This window comes from Arctopsyche grandis, chromosome 4 (genome assembly GCF_051622035.1).
Source record: "Arctopsyche grandis isolate Sample6627 chromosome 4, ASM5162203v2, whole genome shotgun sequence".
Classification (NCBI taxonomy): Eukaryota; Metazoa; Arthropoda; class Insecta; order Trichoptera; family Hydropsychidae; genus Arctopsyche; species Arctopsyche grandis.
The window spans coordinates 5,351,760-5,375,958 of NC_135358.1; the positions used below are offsets into that span (position 1 = coordinate 5,351,760).

The 24,199-nt window shown below is 36.9% G+C and overlaps 2 protein-coding genes across 2 annotated transcripts in view; one reads left to right on the forward strand and one right to left on the reverse strand.

The window, feature by feature from the left end:
• The window catches only part of Trmt61 (tRNA methyltransferase 61), a 107,886-nt gene extending 88,558 nt beyond the window's left edge, over nt 1-19,328 (reverse strand). Inside the window, exons 1-4 of the mRNA XM_077429978.1 lie at nt 19,070-19,328; nt 18,379-18,535; nt 17,524-17,666; nt 17,313-17,442 (exon numbers count right to left, since the gene is read on the reverse strand). Coding sequence (XP_077286104.1) covers nt 17,313-17,442; nt 17,524-17,666; nt 18,379-18,535; nt 19,070-19,261 — 622 coding nt within the window. The 5' untranslated portion in view covers nt 19,262-19,328. The remainder of the gene's footprint in view (nt 1-17,312; nt 17,443-17,523; nt 17,667-18,378; nt 18,536-19,069) is intronic.
• A 1,196-nt stretch (nt 19,329-20,524) lies between these two features.
• On the forward strand, nt 20,525-23,770 carry MED24 (mediator complex subunit 24). The gene has a single exon (XM_077429237.1). It carries the CDS (start codon nt 20,525-20,527, stop codon nt 23,465-23,467), a length of 2,943 nt encoding a protein of 980 aa, XP_077285363.1. The 3' UTR covers nt 23,468-23,770.
• Nucleotides 23,771-24,199: the final 429 nt, after the last annotated feature.

A 24,199-nucleotide genomic window follows, 5' to 3' on the forward strand; every position in this document is an offset into this window, starting at 1 on the left:
TGAATTACGGATCTAAATAAATAACGAGATTCCCTATAAATACATATTTTAATGTATGTAAGAACATTCTTGATGAATTTAAATAAGTACCACCAGCCGCGTTAAAAGAGACCGTGCAAATATGGAGAGTACTATAAACCTAACTACTTCCATAATACAATGCAAATTTACTAAGAGATTCCAAATTAAACTGCACAAGTTATCTAATCAGTTTGATTAGAATACTTTGATTAACAAATATGGAAGTACCGTAAGTTACGTAAGATAAAATACAAAAAAAATTAAATATAACTCATTATTTAATTCTACACAAAGTTCTTACTGAAGTGACGAAAAAAATACGTACAAGCATAGTTCAACTTTCAGCCACGAAGAAGATTTAATCAAATCCGATAAAAATATATAAAAACCAATTCTGACGATACGTAAGATTTACAAATCGATTATATACTCGTATGTTCTAATATATGTATATATATGCATAATCCATTGCACATGAAAATAAATCGCCCAAAACCTACACACGACACAATGATCTAAATTACATCTAAAACAACACCCACGCCATAATTAATCCAACGCAAAACTGAAAATTCCAATTTAAATTAACAAATCGAGTTTTCACCACATACACACGCATACACATATACAGAAAATTTAATACGATTTCGCATCGAGACAATTTTGCACGCACTCGGCGGCAAAAGTGATGCAAAGCCTCGCGCGTGATAAACCGGCGCCGGTTTTACTAAAAACCGGTCAATCGGATAACGTGCGTCACACCGACGAACGATCCAATTAAACCCGAGATTACTCTATTAAAACCGGCGAACAATCACTTTCGTCGAGAAAATATCGCCAAAATCGAAACCGACCGGCAAAAACAAAAAATGCATTTTTTTTTGCAGACACGTCAATGTATTACCGCCGGGCGGTTTCGAATTCGTATCGGTGTCGAAGTGACAATTCTAATATAACTATTACACAGATAACGTCAAATAAACGTCGATCGTTTCAATGACAGACTTTTGAAAAAATAAATAATCATATAGAAAAAAAACACTCGTACCTACTAATGAAACTAATATATTGCATTAACCGTTTCGCAAACTGCGTATTGTGAATGATTTAGATATTCATAGTGGCCGGAGGCTTATGCGGACACGCGATCAAAAACACCAACTGGAATGATACGTGTTTTAAATGTGTAGAAAATTATTTAGAGAAAGTGTAACAGACGTGTCACAAGAACAATAAACTACCAAACGTACAAATTTATCGACCATTGTTATACTATTCATAAATCCCACATACAAAAAAAAAATAGGCACAAATTTGCATCAAATCGAACCATAGGAAAATATGTGTACCTATCGATTGTGATATTTCTATCAAAATAAAATAAAAATAAGCCAAATTTCCCGGTATTTCTAAATTGAAAACTGTAGATTCGCAAAGCTGACAAACATATCATATGTATATAATACATACATACAATATATAATACATACATAATAACAGTAATTGAATTACAGAATCGCGATCGCACCGTATCAAAGCGAAAGTTTTCCCATACGATAGTAACGCATAATTAAAACAATTGTTACGAAATGGAGCTTTAAAAGCTCAAGGCGATGAAATTAATTACTAAACATAAATGAGGGTAGCATAAATGGAATTCGATTCATATGTACATATATATACTATACATATCTCGTCTAATGTAGATCCGTGGAAATAATCTCAGTGCCGCGTTATAGCAATTAGATTAATCGTAAATGTAAGATCGTATCTTCGCGTGTATATATATCAGAGCGTCGTTAACGATGTGCGAAGGAAAGAGCTTTATTTCAATTTACATGTTTTAATAATATAAATATGATATAAAGATCGTTTCGACATTTCTCTTCGCAATCCCGTTTCAGTCGCGTCGAAGCGAACGGTTTAAAATCGTCCACGTTCAAGAAGACGCTGTAAATTAATATGGGCAGAGAAGAAGCGGAAGCGATTTAACAATGATAGACAAAACAAACGTAATATAATATAATATTAATAGGCTCATTTGTGCCCCGGCTCGCTCCAGAACCGGTCGACAATGCGTGGATAATGGCTGAATAATGCTCGTGTTAATTTGAACGCACTGGGTTTTCAGACTGGGTCTGAAGCCCGTTACGATTCTAAGAACATTATTCAACGGACTGAAATATATGACTTCATGCGCGTTGGTTGTGTTATAAACTTGATATCGATAAGTGGGAGTGCTCCCAGTGTTAAAAATAGAAAATCTAGAATTTCTGAGACGATTCAAACGTGGAAATGCTCAACAAACGCCCCTTAACATTATCAACGAAAAACATTCGATTTAGCTGGTTGGTACAATTAATATCGACAGAAGAACACTTAGATTCTGAAGAAAGCGTTCAGTGCAATTAAGGTTTTCAGAATTTGATAATTTGTTGGGAAGCCTATTCCAAATTTTAACCACTATGTTTGAAAAGAAGGAATCTCAGGTCAAGTTTTTTGATTTTTCTTTTTGGAGTCTGGCAGAGAGGTCTCGAGTGTTTTCATTGAAAGTAATGAGTAAAATTGAGTTAATTGACAAAATTGAAACCGATTCATTTAATCTTGAGAAATGTCAAATTTATATAAAAAGATCTCAAGTTAATATATAGAGGTTTAGAATTAACAGGCAGTGACATGGTAGATAGGATGAGCTTTTTAAGTTTCAGGGCTGTGGAGTCCAACTCCAGCTCCGACTACGACTCCGAATCCGACTTCAACTTGAACGATTTTAGTAAGATTTTTAGTAAGATTTTTAGTAATATTTTTAGTAAGATTTTTATTAAAGATTTTATTAAGACTTTTTTTGCCAACGTATAAAATTGTTAGTGAAAAAAGTGATTTTCAAAATATAAGTATGTAACAACAATTGAGCCAGATATAAATATACTCGGTAGTTTATATCAGACACAAGGATCACACAAAATAAAATTATCTTTCAATTTAATACTTATTTTCAATTTATTATATTTAAAAGGATATTAAGTATGTATGTTCAAATTTGTATTTATAAAATAAATTAATATGTACTTTTTTCGAGAAAATATGGGGGGGGGGAGGCACAGAAAAATATTGAACGCAAAAGACGGCCACGGTTCAAGAAAGGTTGCGAAACGCTGCTCTAGTTGACACATTAATTAAAGAAAATAAAAAAAGGAATCCAAGTCGTTTGATTTTTTACGACTCCAACTCCGCTTGAAATACTTCGACTCCAGGACTCCACAGCCCTGATTTCATGCAAAAATTGGATGAAAATTGTTGCATGGAACGATATCAAAGTATGTAACAAATAAAATATGTGATGAAACGCAGGCAAGTTTTTTTTTACTTTATTAAGATACTAAACCTAAATCTACATATGAATACTGAGATTTGATCACCTTATTAAAATATTATAAAATCTTACGTCTTATATTAAAATAAATAAAACCAACACTTAAAATAATATTCGACGTAATAAATGTAGATATTGAATTTTAATAGAATGAAAAAGTTTCAGAAAAAAAAAGATAAATGAAAGCCGACTAGGAAAACTGTCTCGTCTGAAGCTAACAGAAGTCATAAATTTAAAATCATACCAAAATGAAACTTTAATTAGTAAAAAAATAAAAGACAGAACATTTGTTAATATCATTAGGTACATAAGCTCATTGATAGATACAAATTGACTCGGCACAAAGAGTTTCCCCAAGACACTGCTCTAATAGAAAGCACCGAGAACATACAAATTACACGCCCAGCGATAAATAACAACGAAAGCATTCAAATCGTCATTACGACAAGTTATACATCATAAGCGAAGCGCATAACGAAACGGGCAACAATATCGGTTTGTCGAATCGCTCGAATAAATCCAATAAACGCAATTCGAATGCGGCAGATACAAGTTGGGTCCAGCACAAACGGCAGCACCAACAACCACCACATCAATACAACACATATCCCAGTACCAGTATTATGTGTTTCGCATTGATCTACCGCCAATAAATCGAACGCGTATGTAAAGTGCTACGAATACCGATAGTATATTGGCCGGGTGTGAATGAATGAATGCCGGTTGCCCTTTTAAAGCACGCACAACCAGAAGTACCCACCTATCTATGTACATATATAATATGTACCCAGTGGAGGTTATATGCTTTATTGGACAAGTGGAGAACGGTTAGTTTTAGGTACGATTTGAGTTATTGCAACGGGGAGTAGCGGATACGAGAGATGATGGAGTGTCCTGACAACGACGACCCAGAACTGCTGGCAAACGGTGCGAATTAGAAGGCCACTTGGGAGTAATTTAAGTGCAAATATTGAACTAAGGGGTCGTATCATTCTTCAGACGAATCAACGTGGACCGACATACAAGCTGAAACCAAATTTATGCATTTAGTATGTAGGTGTACGAAGCTCTCGGTGGTGAAGATGCCCGCGTCAGATACAGTTTGTGAAGAGTGGAGATTTGCGAGGAGGCTCGTTTGATATAGAGCTGAAGAAGTCAGAAGAAGTTGTGGATTCAGAGGCGAAAGGCGATACTTTGAGCTCATACGTGATGTTTTTATAGCTCGTCGGATAAAAGGGATACTAAAGCAAGTCCTATCTCGTATATGTATGTATGTATATCAAGACTGGGTTTGTTTATTAACAATTCACTCTCCGTGTGCATTAGCACTAATAATTTCAATAATAATAATAAATATTGCAATTAAAAATACACTTCTGAGATGTGAGAAAAGCATGCACGGTGCTGACGGGTTACCCTGTTGAATGAATACCTCTATAATACGTTATTTATATTCCAGAATCTGGATCTATATAATATCGACAAGTAGCCGTTATTAATCTTTAATGTATGATTTTTGTTGAAGATAAACTTACACACATATTTTATTTTATTTTTACATAGATATATACCAGGAAGGCTTGACAGGAAAACCCCAATGCGCCTTCCTGGACAATTAATTATAAACAATGCAGCATTTTATTATTACATAAATCACTGTAGAAATTTCCAGAAGCTGAAAAACACGAAATAACAATTAATTAATTAATCACAGAATTAATCCATTGAGACATTTATGGATTCAGATTTTGTACATAATTTTTACAAATTATACACACAATAAATACAGAAGATTTGTGACAACAGGAAAGATGATTTTTTTGCCAATTTTGAGGAACCGTTTCAACAATGATCAGATAAAATTGGCAAACTCTGATAAGAAACGATCAATTTGGAGTCACAAATACCCCCGAATCTAACCAGCAGTATAACGGATCGAACCCACTGATCACTTGGTGCTAAATATACACGCTACCATTAAGCCACACTGCTGGCTAATATATGTATGTACATATAATAGATCCTATACAGGTCGATGAAGCTGTACAAATCCTGCTCTAAACTCAACAACACCTTTGCTCACGTTATTTATATAACTCCGGGTTCATACCCAGTTCATACTTCGATTGAAAAAAAGTCATGTATCCACGATTTGAAGTATTTATGAAGTACTGCTAGTCTTATTTGGATAATTGTAACATCCAAATCGAAACTTTTCCAATTTATCTGATTTTTATGTTATTTTTTACAATACAATAACATGTACATACATATGTACAATTAATATAATTCATCTATGTCATCGACGTCTATGGAGAAATTTTTGCAGCATATTATAGAAATTGGCGAACCTCAATACGCTGAATAACTTGGGATTTGCAAGAGAGATTGGAAAGGAAATGCCAATTTACAGGAACCTTTTCAATGAAAATCAGAAAAATTGGCTAACTCTGACAAGAAACGATCGAGCTGGAGACACAAACCGAGGACTCTAGTGGTATTTGAACCCGTGACCACTCTGCTAGAAAGCATAATATGTTAACCACCAGACCATGTCCAATTTAACTGTTGAAAATTTACTCATCAATTCATTATCATCATGTTACTATGGCAAAATTGTAATAAAATCCTGAATCTCAATTTATCTCAATGATTTCGATATTTTTTGTGCTATGCAAATAATAAGCAGTGAATTGATACCATTCATTTGAAACACTCTGCATTGGCAAATCGTAGGAAAGCAATCCTTTTACAAATAAGGTATGCTACATTGCAAATAAATAGTACCTACATAGATGTCAATAGATATGTTTCTGTTGATATTATTTATCGATTAATAATATAAATCGAGTACATTTTTCAACATTCCAGCACCTTTATAATCACCTCTGCTCTAACTTATTGCATTCAAAACACTTCGGTACTTGTTGCAGCAATTTGCCGAGCTTCATAAATCTCAACTAACACGAAGAAATTACGCAACAGCTGTTAGTAACTTCGCAGTGTCCAATTAGTACGGAGAGATGGCAAAAGTTCACGATCGCACCTTAAAAATCGCGCAGCGATAAATTTGCACGGCTTTTTGCCGTTTGTGAAACTGTTGAAGGATGAACCCGTTATTTTCACCGACGGATTGATTAGAAGAAAACCGAAAGTAAGAATGGCGGCATTTTTTTCCCAAGGGTTTTGAAATCGATCTGCGTACTAAAGCATGGTATTAGCGTGAAATTTCAGAACGAGTTTTCTACTTTAATACCCGTTCATTAAGAAGCGCGGGCGAAACGATTAATGGGACTACGTGTAAGTACGCGTGTTCGCCAATTTTTAAACAACACGTACTTACCAAAGTCCGGGAACATCGAAAGTATCGATAAATTTAAATATGTACATATATCGATGATTCGCAGGTGTCAATACTGCGATACAGCCAAAAATTCTAAATTATGCTATTCGATCCGATATCGTGTAATATTGGAGCGACGCATAGAAACGCTTACTTCATCTCAAAGGTCACTCCACTGTGTACGCTAATGTCTATATTATTTAGTTCCAGTATGCTTTAAGCATATGAATCACAGCGTAGTGCACTGGTAAAGCTACCGCATACCAATAGAGAGGTCGTGGGTTCAAGTCCGGGCCAAATACGCTGCTGGTGAGATCTGGTGGTTGTTAAAACACAAATCTACCATCTCCTGTTAGAATTGTCCGATTTTTCTAGCCTACTTGTTGTAACGAATCCAATAAATCAGCATCATCCCCCCCCCCCCAGTTTCTCGCAAATTTCAGTTATTGGCATCTCGAATTTGTTGAATCTTATAAAAAAATATGCTACCTACTTAATATATTTTTCGCATATAAGATGTGTATCAAAATTTGTTGATTGTCCGCAGATATCTCTATTGTCTTCTAGGTACGTACTGTTGTGTTAAATTGTTAGTACTTTTGTACAAAAATCATCTAACCATATGTGTCGCCTTGGGGTAATTCCAGTCATGGCATGGCACATATGATGTACCTAGATATGTATGTATGTAATAAAATAAATAAATGGATTAACAGAGAGACTAACATCATTTTTAATTTTGCAAAACCCCATCGAAGCTCTCTAAATGTAATAAACAAATAAAAAGTACTAATTTATCTTTTGAATCACCAACATCAGCGTCACCTTATAAAGGCGCAAACACATTGAATCGTGGTTTCCAGTTGGGAAGGGCGTTTCTTAAGGTCATTGTTAATTCGTAAAATCTTATTATTTCGAAAAATTTCTCCTATGTTTTTTCAAATATGGAAATCACCGTTATAGACCACTGTCAAATCCGTGTCAATACAAGGCTATAATATCACCGAAAACACTCCAGGGGGTGATTTTTGCCCTGGATGCAATAGCATAGATCAAACGTGCTAGCGTTTTAATTACATGTATAAAAATACGTAAAAATAATATAAAGAAAAATACGTGCCACGAACCTCTATGTATGTCTGCGCTTTTAAAATTTGCCTTACTGTGTTATTTGCCTTACTGTGATTTTGTATTATCCGCTAGATAATACAAAATCTGCAAGCTTGGTGTTTAGCTATAAAAATCACTATCGTGTATTAAACGTTGTATAATATAAAATAAATGCAAGAAATTAAATAAAATAACGTCTGAAGCCGAGTCGTCATTCCATGGCGGATATCATTCTCACACTGACCGTTGAGCGAGGCGCGTTCTGAATTACCCATCTCTCTCGCGCATCTGTGAGGCGAAAATGATTAATTATGTTGATATTGATCAATGTCTTCATTTCGTAATGACATAACTCGAATCATAGAGGTTTTGACGAGGGAGACATAAAATATGAAGACCCTGCATTCACGCCACGCTGAAAATTTCCAACTAGAATTATTTAGAAATCTAATAGAAAGCGGGTAAGTAAAAATTGAAGTTAATCCAAACAAACCCCAAATCACTACCCTAGACAATTACCGCCGACGATTTCGAGTTTTGTAAAGGTGTGCTCTCTAATCCTTCCTTTAATAATCTAATTCCTTTGCTGACATTACTCGATTTTCATGGAAGTCGAATGTGTATAAGTGTCCTGTAGGTTTGACGGCTCTGATGAAAGCGTGCGATAATGATCCACTTCCAGTGCCTAATATTGTATGGTAAAAATTAATAATTATATTTTATATCATGGGTTTCATAGCACCCCAAATCCAAGCTATTCGTTCGAAAAGTTTATATGCAATTTCAGTTAGTTAACCCTTTGAGTGCTGACGTCTTTTTTGTTGAAAGCCCGCCACGCTGAAAATTTCGCCAACATTTCCAACTAGAATTATTTAGAAATCCAATAGAAAGCAGGTATAAAAATTGTAGCTAATCCAAACAAACCCTAGATCACTACCGCCGAGGATTTCGAGTTTTGCAAAGGTGTGTTTAGACTATCTTAAATATTTTGCAACAATATAAAATAAACGAAAGAAGTCTATTAATGAATGTACTTTTCCAAAACTAGTTCCATCTTCTTCAATGTTGTTAAAATGTAATGCTCACAATCTAAATGCCAAGCTACAATCTAAAATACTCAGCAGCGATAAATTCTGCTATGGTTATATATTCAGAAATTCCGGTGTAAACCAGTCTTTATAAACATTGACACGTATTACACGACCCATGTTCAATGCATTTTTTTCAATGCTACCTGGAAAGGCTTGGCGGGCAGTATTCTTGTTTATTTTTTACATACTCAAAATACAACGCCTATCGGCGTATTTCAGGCTTATGGACTTGTTGGCAAAACGCCGATCGGCGTTGGTCAGCATTCAAACGGTTAAGTAACATACCAGAACGTCATACTTCCAAAACAGAAAAAGAGTCGCAAAAGAACCCAACTTCAGTATCAAAACCGCCAACTGCCTCAGTCCTGCCAATTTTTTCACCGCTACCAACTATGTACAACACCGCTCACAAAAAAGGGGAGGGGCAAGAGTAACTATCCATTCTATGATACGAAGCACTCGTGCGATTATTTAAAATGTATTATATGTATGCACAATCGATGCAAAGTAGAGGCGCGTGGCGGATGTGGAAGTGTCCTCACGGAACGGCCATTGCGGGTAGTGGTTCAAGGCCGACAAATCAACGCGGAGCACGGCAACGACAACGGGCGACATAATTAGCCGGAGACAATGGCGAATGTGCACAATTTACGGCCGCCGCTAAACGGATTTGCAACGAATCCGTGTGATGTCCTGTTCGGCGATAAAGCGTATGGCGCACTCCTCTCTTGTTTTGGTCCGCGGTTTCCGTTCGCTATTGCCACTTCGTGTTTATAAATCTGATTTTAATTGGCTCAGAGCATCTTCGTCGGTGAGGACGAGCATACGAGTGGTACGTATTATGGAACACAAGCTCGTTCGTTAAAAGTCGTATATAAATAAAATAGCCTTCGCGTCGATTGACGACTGCGCAACTATTGTCAGCTCAATGCTCAACCTCCGGTACGTACTACGTACATACCTACTACCCAGATGTACAAACGTATCTCATAATCTAATATGTACATAATTTTGAAAGAGACTTTGTATATATGTATGTATGTATGTAACCTTCGTTCGTAGACGACACATCAGATTTTTTTTTCGACTCTTAGGCGCCGATTTGATTTTTTTCGATTCAAAGGATTCGAAGTTCCGGGGGCGAAGGCGTCGAGGGCAAAGCCCTAGGGGCGAAGCCTCCGGGGGCAAAGCCCTAGGGGGCGAAGGCTCCTGGGGCGCAGGCTCCGGGGACGCAGGCGCCGGATTCTGATATACATATAATTTCGAAAGAGACTTAGTATATATGTACATATGTTTGTTTGTTCGTGACAGTCAATTTAATAAAAAAAACAAACAAATAAATTTATATAAAATGAAACTATTCCAATAAATTTAATAAAATGTTTACTATTAGATTTAGTCATGTTTAATCGGTTTATATTACAAATACCGAGCGAAGCCGGGTAAAACCACTAGTACAATAATAAATAGGCGGATCGATATGTGTGTGTTTGTTCGACGTTGAAAATTTCTGATACGCCGTGTGTACGTATGGGTATATACATAATTCCGATAAAATTGTGCTCGTTAATTTCAAAATTATGATAGGCATAATAGTGTTAAACACGCCAATACTAAATGCCCAACACGGCCGCTCTCAAAGTGCAGTTTTCCTAGGATTAAATTAAAATATCCTGGATCATGAAATTTGCACGATCGAATTTCATTAATTTTAACTGTTAAATTGTAGGAAAAGTCAAATAAAAGTGATAAAATCTAAAAAGGAGAAACTTTTTTCAAAAGTTTTTCAAGTCAGCGTATGACGAAAATCCTCTAACTGACATGATTTGAGAAAATTAGATATTAATTTCATTTTACATGTAAGTGATGTAATACATACAATTCAAAACAAACATAAAAAATGATGTACATATGTATGCATGTACCAGTGGCGTGACGTCAGTAGACTAGGACTAGACTAGCCCCCTGAAATATTTTACTTAGCATTTAAAAATATTGACAATTCAATAAAAATAAATTCAAATCATTGTCCATATTTATATTGTTCACTCAGATTATCGAAGCTCAGAAACCGGAATCAGACCTACCTGAGATAGTGGTAGTGAATTGTTATCACTAGTCACCGGAGCCTGAGGGGGCCGTGTATTGTTCAAAGGTTGTAAATGCATTGTTAAAGGTTTGCCGAACAATGGATAGCACTGTGACTATCCTACCTCTAGTTATCACTATAGATAGGACCGGAAGCGTGCTTTTTCCAGGAAACAGGGCGTTTTGGGTCTGTTTTCTAGGAAACAGGACAAACTACAAAGCTAGAGAGCATAAATAAAAAGGTTCATCATAAAAATGAACAAACCACGACGAACAATGAACAATGAACGTCGCAAAGTTGGTACGCTCTTTAGTTATCACTAGAGGTAGGACCGGAAGCGTGCTTTTTCCAGGAATCAGGGCGTTTTGGGTCTATTTTCCAGAAAATAGAGCAAAGTTCAAAGCTAGAGTGCAAAAAAAAAGTTTATCATAAAAATTAATAATGCACCGCGAACAATAAACAAAAACCGGCATGCTTCCGATCCTACCTCTAGTTATAACAGTAACACAGAAGATTTGTGACAACAGTTAGGAAGATTTTTTTGCCAATTTTAAGGAACCGTTTCAACAATGATCAGATAAAATTGGCAAACTCTGATAATAAACGAACGACTTGGACTCACGAACACCCAAGTCTGACCAGCAGTATAGTGGGCTCGAACCCAATAATCACTTGGTGCTAAACATACACGCTACCACTGAGCCATATTGCTGGCTAATATATGTATTAAATATCTCTAGGCACAACATACATTGTATACATACTCCTGGCATTCTATTTTTTTTTTTTTTAAATCTCCATATTGGTCGACGCGTCCGCCACATACATATAATACATACATACTTATACTCATATACGTACATACATAACGTCCGTTTTTATTATGTACTACATATATTACATTATTGACCCAGTAGATACTCGACCTCATACCTATGTAACTTACGATAATCTTCACCAAACGATTTTTGCAAAAGCTTACAATTAACGATCTGCCCTTTCGAAGCTTACCTCTTACGTACAATTTACGTACACTATTTGGAATCTCCTGTATACACCTAATAAGATTGAAAATGTTAACGTTCGCGCGAGGCGTACGCGATACTTATCGCGCGTCGATGTGAAATATTGAAAATACACCGGCACAGAGTAGAAACATCGGGAAAATCGTGCGTATTAAACTTGAATGGGAATAGTTAAGCATTTAGTTAATTGTTTTGAAATCGACAGTGTCGTTTTCAATTAAACCCACAATAAAAGCAAACCACGCGACGAACCAACGGTCGTATAGTACGTTCGCGGTCGCCCACTGTTGACTTTAGGGCAATACGGTACAAGGGACTCATACCAGAAGCAATTATAGATGTCCTGTTGCCGATAACGGAAACGTTTGACATTGGCGTTGCGGGAATTTAAATTATATAAATGTATACATACATACATTCAAATCAGTTGTAATCGTATGCAAATATTTACTATTTAAACATTCAATCAAAGACAATGCGAGCGTGAGAAAATATATCTACATGTAATCAAAAATATTAATAACGAAGACCTTATAACGAAAAAATGTGCCAGAGACTTGGGTATTGTAATCGATCGAAAACTGTCATTTAATGAGCATTTTAACCATATAGTCACTAATTCATATAAGCTATTGGGATTTATCTGCCGAGTCGCGAAGCACTTCAAGAATCCGCATACTCTGATATTATTGCTATATAACAGTTTGGTTCGTAGTAATATGGAGTATGCTTCAGTCATATGGTCTCCTTATTACCAACCGCATATACATAGATCATTTAGAGACAATTCAGAAGCGTTTTCTGCGCCATTTATCCCATAAGACTGGTCTTGTAAGATCGCTGCCAACTTATAATTACAGACTCTCTTTTTTCAAGATCGCTAGTTTGTCTCATCGCAGAAGGGTTTCTGATTTTGTTACTTTTATACAAGATTGCTAACGGTATCCTTTACACGGGTCTACGTGACGAGCCAGAATGTTAAATTACAGAAAACACAAATATCGGAAGGCAAAGATCGAAAATCGAAAGATCTTAAGTCGAAAGATCAAAAAAAAGGGTGCATGGTAAACGGTACATACTCACTTAATTTGCGCGAGCAGGGTACAACAGGAACAAGGGGAACAGGCTTTTCCTCCCGTATTCTGCGCGCGCACATTAATATCATTTTTTGTGCTCATTGTACATGGAATATAATATTTTCATTTATATTTGTATATTTTTTGTTTTACAGTACTGCTTTCTTTTTTTATATTTTATTATGTATGTGTGCCAATTTAAATAAAATAAAATGCAAAATATACATGCACACTTACATAGCTGATAACATTCATAAAATGTTTCAACCAAAAAAAAACAGAATTAAATTGTCTATTGTGTGCACTTCACTGTCCAGCACCTTAAGTTGCGAAAATGAAATTTTAAAGAGCATTTGCAATTAAATTAGCTGACACGCTGACACGTGTGGGAGGCCAACAAGGAAGACGGAGAGAGGCTTAAGAAGTTATCGGGTGTATCGATCTACAGGATTGAATCGAGAACTCATATATAAACCGTTCTGAGCTCGCTTGTGTAATATTTATAAATTGATCGACGAAATAATAAGAATACAAAAAAAAACGATATTGATTTACTATGTGGTTAATGCGTTAGCACTTGTGTTCTGCACTTTGCAATTTAATTGAAGCCAAAAAAGATCTGTACCGTTACGAGAGGAGAACGGTGGGTAGGTTGGGTATGTGCTTTCAATTTGAACCAATTTCGACACTGACCGCGTAAAATTTCCGTCCATTAGACGGGAGCGAACTTGGAATTGTATAATTAGATGCTAATCAAAGTCGCAACTATCTCGTGTCCATTACCGGAATTATCGTCGTGGGAAACCAAATGGCTAAAATGATGATTGATCGATAAGAAGTCCGAGTCGTTGGTAAACTGTAACGATGAGAGCAGCCTTTCCAAACGGTTACTTTATAAAATAATGAGAAGAGTAAATAGTGGTGACCTGATTCAACAACGCGGTGAAATGTCACATTAAATTAAGATAAATAGACTAAATAAATTAAATAAATAGTAAAAATTATAACAATAGTTTAATTGAGTATGTGTATTATACATATATTAGGCCGGCACGTATAACGCAAATTTTGAATTTTCATCGATGGACGTAGTGGAAAACTTTTATCGTATTAATGGAACTTTAAATAAAAAAAATCATTGATTTTAAACAATGTACTGTGCTTCCAACCCATCGATTAATCTCGGCAAAAAAATTCGAAAAAGTAGGTTTTTTTATAGATCACTTTTTTGAGAATAGTTCCAATTTTTTTACTATTTAAAAATAAATGAAAGCTCAATATTCACCTATTGAAGTTTATGTGGGTCGATTATGATAATGTTTGACTCATAACCGAAAATTCAAAGTCGCCATTCCGCTCGAAAGTCCCCATACAGGATGTTTGCATAGGGAAGCGTTCTTTTCAGAAAATAGAAATTTTTTTAATGTTTCCGTATTATTTTGAAAACAAAAGTTGCTGAGAACTTTCTTGAGTATATATTTTCAATTGGAATACAAATATGCAAAAAAAAATAATTTAGAAACAGATGGAGATCAAAATGATTTATTTTGATCAAAAACATGTCATTTTGTATGTATCAGTGGCGTGCCGTGAAATTCTCCTTATTTTTATCGCACGGCCTTACATACGTGTGCAAAAGTAGGATACAAGGGGACTTGGTGACGTCATACCCTTGTGACCTGGTCACACACACGTAAGTAAAGCTGTGTGATAAAGAAACAGAGATTTTCACGGCACGTCACTGGTATATATGTATGTATGTATGTACATATGTACATACGTGGCATTTGAATTGTTACTCAATAGATATTTGAAAATTGACCCAATGGGAAAAAATATATTTGACATTTTAAAAATTGGAATTGTATTTTTAACAACTCCAAAGCCCTGGTATGATTATTAATAAATAAAATAAAGAAAAATATAATAGAAACAAAAATTAAAAAGGAAAAAAAGCAGAGGGACTCAAAGATTATAATTTCTGATGCTCAGAATTTCTCAAAAACGTCATGACCCGATTTAGGCGGCCAGGATGCTTAAACCCACAAAAAATGGTCCACTATTGTACAAATTAAAAGGTATTTGAAAATTAACAATAATATTTAAAAAAAAGTTTTTTAAAAACATACATCTTCTATAATTTGTATATAAAATTATTATTTTGAATAAAAACACCAATTTTTTTTTTACCACCGCCATCTTTGTATAAAATTAATGACTACCAAATGTCACCGAGATTAAAAATCTTCGGACCTGAAATGCTTCTTAAACGATATTTTATCTCTATCGTAATGGCGGAGGATCCATTTACTTATATTGATGACCAAAATGAGCAATATGGCAAAGTATGAAAACGATCGGATAAGAGGCAAACTTTTTCCTGAATTGTAATCGTAAGTGAAACGTAAAGGAGGTATGTAAAAAATAGGTCGAAAATAGTGAACCATTTTTTGTGGGTTAAAGCATCCTAGCCGCCTAAGTCTGGCCATGAGCAGAGATTGGCAGAAAAAATTTTTTAAGCCCACAAAAAATGGTTCACTATTGTTAATTACTATTGTCCTACAAAGCTAGAGAGCAAAAAAAAGGCCTTTGTAATAGACAATGATGAACCCATTTTTTGTCCAAATAGCACTGGGTCGCGCCGAACCCTAGTCATGACTAGTCTCCGTGCTTTTGGAACAAAATATGGGAGTTTTGGGGCTATTTTCCAGGAAAGAGAGCAAACTACAAAGCTTGAGAGCAAAAAAAAAAGGTTCACCACAAAAATGAACAATGGTGCGCAGGATTGCGCCGGCCTATGCTTATGACTATAGGCCGGCGCAACGCTTCACCCATTGTCCATTTCTATTGTGATCTTTTTTTTTGCTCTCTCGCTTTGTAGTTTGCCTTCATTCCTGGAAAAGCACCCTCATGCGCCTATCTCTGCTTATGACTCATGACTAAAGAGCGGACCAACTTTGCATCGTTCATTGTTCATTTTTATGATGAACCTTTTTTTATGTTCTCTAGCTTTGTAGTTTGCCTAATTCCTGAAAAATAGACCCAAAACACCCTGTTTCCTGGAAGAAGCACGCTTCCTGTCCTGACTCTACTCATGACTGTGAAAACAAAACATTACGTATTACGACCACATTGTAAAGATGTACAATATGTACATACATGTACCCACACAATCGAATGAAATATACGAATACGTGGCGCAAGGGACAGAATAAGAAAACTTGATTTAGGAAAATTGCGAGGCTTGATTTGTGCTTTTCTCCGAATCGGGCATCGGGACGTCCTAAATTCTCCCAACTAGGGTAATAAAATCGCTAGACACTCCTTTGCGCGAATATAAACCAAGCCAAAGCGAACGAGAGCGATTCAGAGCAGCATCAGTGGGACAATGAGCGTTCCCCACGCAGTCAATAATGGAGCTAATAAGGAAACTGCTGTCGTTCAGAGACGTTTCGGAATCTTCGGCGGAGAAAGAAAGGCAAAGGGGGCGTCTATCAACCGGGTTTATTCTAATGAAGGCGGCTCGTTACGCGTCCAAGAACGACATTGCTCTCATTACTTACGTCCCCGGCACCGGCCGCATTATTTCCATCATTAGGCTGACATAAATGGCGAAATTGCGAATATCAGTGTCAGCAGTTGCCGCGCACAAAAGCCCTCCGCAACCATCGCTGCTGATTGAATGACTTCCCGCCACGGCGGTGACAAGAGGTGGCCGCGAGTGTTGCATTGTCCGATAAGTGGACAATCTACCCCTACACAAACGTCCGATTGTGCCACTTTTCCTTTGCAATTAGACCCCTCCGACCTTTAGATTATTATTTAGGCTGACAATCTCATGGATGGCGCGTCGTACCAATGCCGAGGTGCTTGCCCTGGTGGGAAAACATGTCGAAGTGCTCAAAAGTGTGAAAAGGCGTAAATTGGAGTACTTCGGAAATGCGATGCGGAACGAAAAATACGATCTCCTGCGGCTAATAATCCAGGGGAAAATCATAGGCCAACGCAGTCGGGGCAGGCGGAAAACATCATGGCTAAAGAATCTTCGCCAGTGGTACGGCCTCAGCACCCGAGTACTATTCCGAGCAGCAATGGACAAAATAAGAATGGGACATCTAGTTGCCGACGTTTTAGCAGGACATGGCACATGAAGAAGAACACCTTTAGATGAAATAGCAACTCACCAGAACTTTTTAATGATTTCGTAGCAAACGGGACGCCCAGCCAAGGGTGGGGAAGGTCTAAGAATACGGCATCTGCTTTTCCATCTAGACTATCGCCGAAACCTGAATTGCACACGTCTCTATGTTGAGCCTAAATATTAAAAAAAAATATGTATAAAATTTCATTTTACATATGTACATATTACCATTCATTTGTATCTATGTGTTTTACCGTAACAAAGTCGGCTAAGCCGTGCGAAGAAAATTCTTCCTTTGCTGACATTACTCGATTTTCATGGAAGTCGAATGTGTATAAGTGTCCTGTAGGTTTGACGGCTCTGATGAAAGCGTGCGATAATGATCCACTTCCAGTGCCTAATATTGTATGGTAAAAATTAATAATTATATTTTATTTCATGGGTTTCACAGCACCCCAAATCTAAGCTATTCATTCGAAAAGTTTATATGCAATTTCAGTTAGTTAACCCTTTGAGTGCTGACGTCTTTTTTGTTGAAAGCCCGCCACGCTGAAAATTTCGCAAACATTTCCAACTAGAATTATTTAGAAATCCAATAGAAAAAAGGTATAAAAATTGTAGCTAAACCAAACAAACCCTAGATCACTACCGCCGAGGATTTTGAGTTTTGTAAAGGTGTGTTTAGACTATCTTATATATTTTTCAATATAAAATAAACGAAATAAGCCTATTAATGAATTTTTTTTTCCAAAACTAGTTCCATCTTCTTCAATGTTATTCAAATGTAATGCTCACAATCTAAATGCCAAGCCACAATCTAAAATACTCAACAGTTAGGGATTTCTATCGAGAAATTCTGCTATGGTTATAAATTACACGACCCATGTTGAATGCATTTTTTTTCAATGCTACGTGGAAAGGCTTAGCGGGTAGTATTCTTGTTTAATTTGTACATGCTCAAAATAAAACGCGTATCGCATTTTTTCAGGGCCATGGACTTGTTGGCAAAACGCCGATCGGCGTTGGTCAGCATTCAAAGGGTTAAGAGCTTTTGATTTGGTTCAGATGTAATTTGCCCAAAAAATTTTAAGAAACATGAAATAGTCTACCTGCTTCAATTATTATGCTACCAGGACAGATTTCAAGTTGCATTACGATCATGCTTATATCAGGAGTGTAGATTATCTGGGTTCTGTGAGGAAGAGTGACGGTCCACAATTCTGGTGTCGGTAATAATACATGAGCCCATCCTTTCGATAATTCCACCTGTTATAGACAAAGGGGAAAAAATTCGTTTAAAAACAAATGAAAAAATGTATTAAAAATATTAGAAAATTTTCAATTTAAATTTTAATAAACTTAAACATTTTTAATTCAGATATAATTTTGTATTATTTAACGATGATTAAATTGTTCTATGAAATATTGAAAAGTTTTATAAAATATAAAAAGTTCTATAAAGTATAAAAAGTTAGTTGGTCGTAAGATCGTGGCTTTGGGTCGCCCGGCTTGTCGATCCATCTGTCAAATCAGCATGAGCATTTAAAATCGATTTTATAAATGAAAATTGAATCCCAATGGAATAATATAAAGAAAATGGATAGTAAAATAAGTTATAATAAAAAACAACCTCAACCAAACTGGTCGTCAACCAAACTGACTTGAGCTGTCACTTCGTGCATGGTCAAACATAACCTCAAAGCCGTACGTCAAAATTCGACACTTCAAAGCCGAAATCTTTACATAAAATAACAATTATGCCAAAATTTACATATACATATAAAAATTCATTGAACTTACTTTGCTGCCGTATTTTTTCCCGATTAAATTCTTCACTTTTAAGGCTCCGAATGTGGTCTGGAACACATTTTCCACCATTGTACCCTTTTTATTCTTTATTTCTGAATGCACGTCGATGGCGTGCATCGTATTGCTCATATATAAAATGACAGTATCCCCTACTTCGATGGTTTCTTTGTAATTAAAACTCATCGTCGAGTTTGTTGGAGCACGCTAGTTTCGATTGTTATGACAGCTGCGAATTCGAACTACTAAATATGCCCAAACATTCATAATCTGTCAATACACGGGCATTTCAATTTTTATAAAGTTTGTTTATTGTTCGAACGAATGGACAATCTCCTGTTTTATTTTCGCATTGTTAATAATCTATCTTTATAATTCGATAGGCTTATACATTACATTTTGAGTCAACTACGAATGCAGTATTGAACATTGGTGGAAATTATAAACGAATTTGATTTAGTCATGCTGTATATTTCAACAATTTATATTTTTTTCGCTTTTTGTTTAAATACATATGAATATGATTGAATGCGTTATTTATTGCATAAAATATATTTTAAATGCTTAAAATTTTAACTATTTATGCCACTAAAAAAGATAAGATAATATACATATCAATCATATTCATAGATCGGAATAACAATGAGAAATAGGAAACGGAATACATAGATGAGAAGTATGACAAGGGTAGTAAATATAATGGAGCCAGTGAAGAGATTAATATTACAGTGAACATGGGTTACGTAGTTAGAAGAATGGATGAAAGGTAGACGAAAAAATACTCAAAAGGTATTTGAGAGAATGTAAAAGGGTGCAAGGAAGTCCAAAAGGGAGATGAAATTAAGAAATGTTAAAAAAAATATAAATAGATGGTGATCGGATAAATGCACCCAAAAGAGTCGCATTTTTGAGACATTCAAACTTTCAAAGATGCCCAAGAAGAACTACCCAATAAAATTCCATAAAAAAAGCATCAAGGGGTGTTTATATAATATATTATTCGAGGGAGCTAACCATTTGTTGAGGAATTCTGTTGCGTAAGTTCTTCTTGAGCGTCTTTGAAAATTTGGACTTTTCAAAATTACGCCACTATTCAGTGCAATTCAGTGCATTCTTTCGGGAATCAATAGGAAATGAATAATATGAAAAATAAATTCAATACTATGCTACTTTTTATTTTTAAGAAATTTCACATTAATTCTTTACAATATTTTACAATATTTTAATGTATATTGTGTTATTTATCACTCTCATTGAATCGAAGTTTTGACGGTAGCTTCGGAGCTGGCCGCTAATGCGTTTGTTTGTAGCATATCGGAGTGTCAGTGCGGAGTGCGCGAGATCGAGTGCGCATGCGTAGTAGCATTTGACGTTTGTTGTCGGACGCCGGTCGCGCAGTCGCCTATAGATTCTTCGTCTCTTACTCCGAGTGTTCGAGCCGGTCGCGGCATGGAGGCTTCCAAGACGACGAGCAAGACCAGCTCGTTGAAGGCGCTTCTGGTGCGCGCGTGGCGAGAGCGCTGGACCGACCTGCAGTGGGGGATCCACATCAAGAGCGTGGTTCCTCGCGGAGTCAGCGGCGACGTGTACAACCTGTCGGACTGCATCCTGCAACAGGCAACGCTCGGCGCCGGAGCCGCTCCCGGGGCGCTCTCTTACCTGCGACACTCCCTCGCCGCCCACCTCGTCTCCTACGCCGCCGTTCTGGAGCGCATCGCTCGCTTGGACGCCCACACCAAACCCCACTGTCTGGCCGGGCTCTTGAGGTTCGTACAGAATGCCCTGCCCTTGGCCACGAGCCGGGGAGCCCTAGAAGAAGCCCACCTCGCATTCGCAATCAGAGCTATCGTACGATGGCTTCTGGTCGCCCTACACCACGCCCTCATTCAACCGACTCCCAGACAAATTCCAGACTTGAGAGAATCTCCAGCTGTTACCTTAAACGCCCTGTTCGAAAACGACTTTCTAGTCGCCATGCTCTATTTAGCCAAACAGGACGACCACGAACAGTACAATGAAATCATCAAAAAGTGTCAAGAGATCAAATCTCTCGTATTATTAGACCCACAATGTAAACCGGAGACGCCGATAGAAGACACCCTACAGAAGCTTTGCTTCTTGGAGCTGGATCAATTCTGCCCGTTGCAAGAGGTGACGGAGCCGATCACGTATTGCATACAAGCGTTGCTCGCTATTGAACTTTTGGCCAATCCCAATGCGGAGACTCAAGTGTTGATCAACGAGTTGTTGATGATGAAACGTCTCAAACGATACAGTACTCCGCGCCTGTATTGTGAATTGATGCGGGCTAGTTTGATCGCGTTGAACGATGTCAGCGGAAGCCCTTCAAAGCAGTCTATATGGGGAGCCTTTACGTTTTTGAAAGTGCCGCAGATTATTCATCAGTTGCATTCGGTTTTGACCGTCGATGACAAAATTGAACACAGTGCCGATATCGTAGAAGCTTTCGAACAGCTGCTGCAGTATGCCCCGCTTTTGGACGTGTTGGATTCGAAATGTTCTTGCAACTGTGTCCAATCTTTATTAGAAGGCTTGAATAAGCTGTCGCTCGTCTCCGATCACCATATGACTTACTTCAGCCAGAAACGGGAGGCGACGAACCCGAGGCTTCAAAAGATCGAAGCGACCGGACTGCAAGGATCTATTCCGACGTTTATAATGCGAGCCGAGCCGACGTTGGCCGGTATACTCAAAACGATGAGCGCTGATTTTATGAAGATTCAAGATGCGCTTTATAGCATGTTGTGTCAGGTTTTGAGCGGAAATAGTCTCGAAGTGATCCTCGCTGTAGCCACCGTTGAAGGAAAATTGAAACAATTCGTCTCTAAGCTTATTAAATTCAACGAATGCTCGCTGCAAATCAGCGGAGACGTCGGAAAAGCGTCCCAATCTAGAGGAATGCTGTTCGATATATCGTTTTTGATTTTATGCGCCATTGTACAACAGTACGGAGCTGAAGCTGTTCTAGACGAAGGTGGCGATTCGTTCTTCGAACAGTGGGTTCGAGATTGTATGGTCGAGAAGGGTGTACCGAAGTCGCCGGATCAGATGTTGCACAAATGCGATTTGGCCAAAGTCGATGTACTTTTAAGGCAGTTAAACTCTCCAGACTACGACTTCAAAAGCAGTCAGATGAAATGCCATGATCTCTGTATCAACGTTTGCGGAGCTATTAAAGAAGTGCTTTTCGCCTGGGAGCAAGGATCTTTGACCGCTACTGATGTTAAGCGAATTCTAGACGCGTTACGGCAAAAGATGGCTTCCCTTGCCGTCTGTGCATCGGCTTGGTTGTGCTCGTACATGCACATTGTTCATCAGGACGCTTTGTTGAAACCGATGAACATGGTCCAGCAGTTTTTGACACCGCTCACCGAAATGGAATCGGCTCAAAGCGACAACTTCAAAGAAAGATCCGTACTCATGTTCCAAATCATCAGAAAGATGCAGTACGACGTACATCCACCGACGGCTTCCAAGACCAAAATTTTGACTTTGAGTCACAGTATCATATCCCGGCAACCTATCGCCGAGCATCTTCAAGCAGTATGGCAAGGCGTCAGAGATAGAGGTTGGCTTCACATCGAATCTACGCACGTTTTTGAAAGTTTGCTCAATACCGGAGGACCCGTTTGGTTCGTTTCGAATATAGTCAGAGAAATCATGAGGTTCAGATATCAAGGAGATTTGGCGAGGGCCATTGATTTGGCTTTCGCCTTGTTCCATCTGAACATAGAACAATGCACGCAAGCTCTCCTGCTCCAAGTCCTGCCCCAATATCTATACAACAGCCATCAAAGTGAAGAATTAGTCGCACCCCAAGAATGCGTCCTAGCTAAACTATGCGTGTATTGTATATATTCTACATTGGAATTCAGCAATACTAAACAATCTTCGTCTAATTCTAAGAAACGCAGTCGGTTTGAAGACGTTGAAGATATTGAAGCTCTGTGTCCGACGAATAAAGTGCGACGGTTGAATGATAATACGGCTGAAAGTAGTACTTTGTTTGCAAATACTTTACCTTTGCAAAGTGGGCAGAAGACTATTATTCTCAAGGAGCCGTTGCAGTCGGCGCTTCAGGATATGTTTAAGATTTTTTCTCAGCTGGCCGGACGAGACGGAGAAGTGTCACCGCAGACGCAGTTCATATTCAGGTTTTTAGTGTATATTGTGCAGTGCGGACAGGATAGGGCTAGGGTTGTTTTGCAAGGTATGCCGAGTGAGCTGGTGCCTATGTTGGTTAAGTCAGTGCCTGAGTCGTTCACCACTGGACTGTTGTTACGTTTGTATGATTTGGGAACTGTGGCCGGTAGAAAGGCTACGGCTAGAGATTTGTGTATTTTGAGAAATATGCAACTTAGGCCTAAATGATTTATTTCTTTTTTGACGTATTTTTATACTAAATGAAATTCTATTGTATTATTTTTAATACACTATTTTTTTTTTATATCATTTTATATCAAAATTTTATTCAACTCCCATTCATGAAACTTGAATGATATAATATAATATATTGAAAAAAATTATATTTGATATATTTTTTTACTTGCTCTATGTGAGTGAATGATCTTGTAAATATTTTTATTCGTATTATTTTTTTTGGAATATGGATAAAATTTCATAATGTTGTTTTCAATGACATAACATTATTGTATAAATTATGTACGGTGATGTATGTATAATAAATAATAAAAAAAACTTTTTAAAAAAAATCATTTTTTATTTCATTTCAATTGAAAATAAATTTAACAAAAAAATTTAATATTTTAAGATAATTTACTTATTCGATAATATATATTCTACATAATTAAATAGTCATACATAATATGAAAAATCTATAAAAGTTTTCAACATTTTTGCATATAATTTTGCGGTTCTCCTACTACACCTAAAAGGAACACTTTGTTTTTTCAGTTTAATCAATAATATTGGCACACAAATTACTCTTAGCCAAAGTAATATATTACATGTAAAAAATAACGAATGTGTTTCTTTTCAACATAAACAAATTCAAAGTCCGAAAGATATTGATCGGTATCGAATTAAATTAAACACAAATAATACTGAAAAAGATGTCGACATTAAAAAGAAAAACAATCAACT

What these genes read in the sequence shown, in the direction of transcription:
- MED24 (XM_077429237.1), top strand. Translation starts at nt 20,525, where the DNA reads ATGGAGGCTTCCAAGACGACGAGCAAGACCAGCTCGTTGAAGGCGCTT.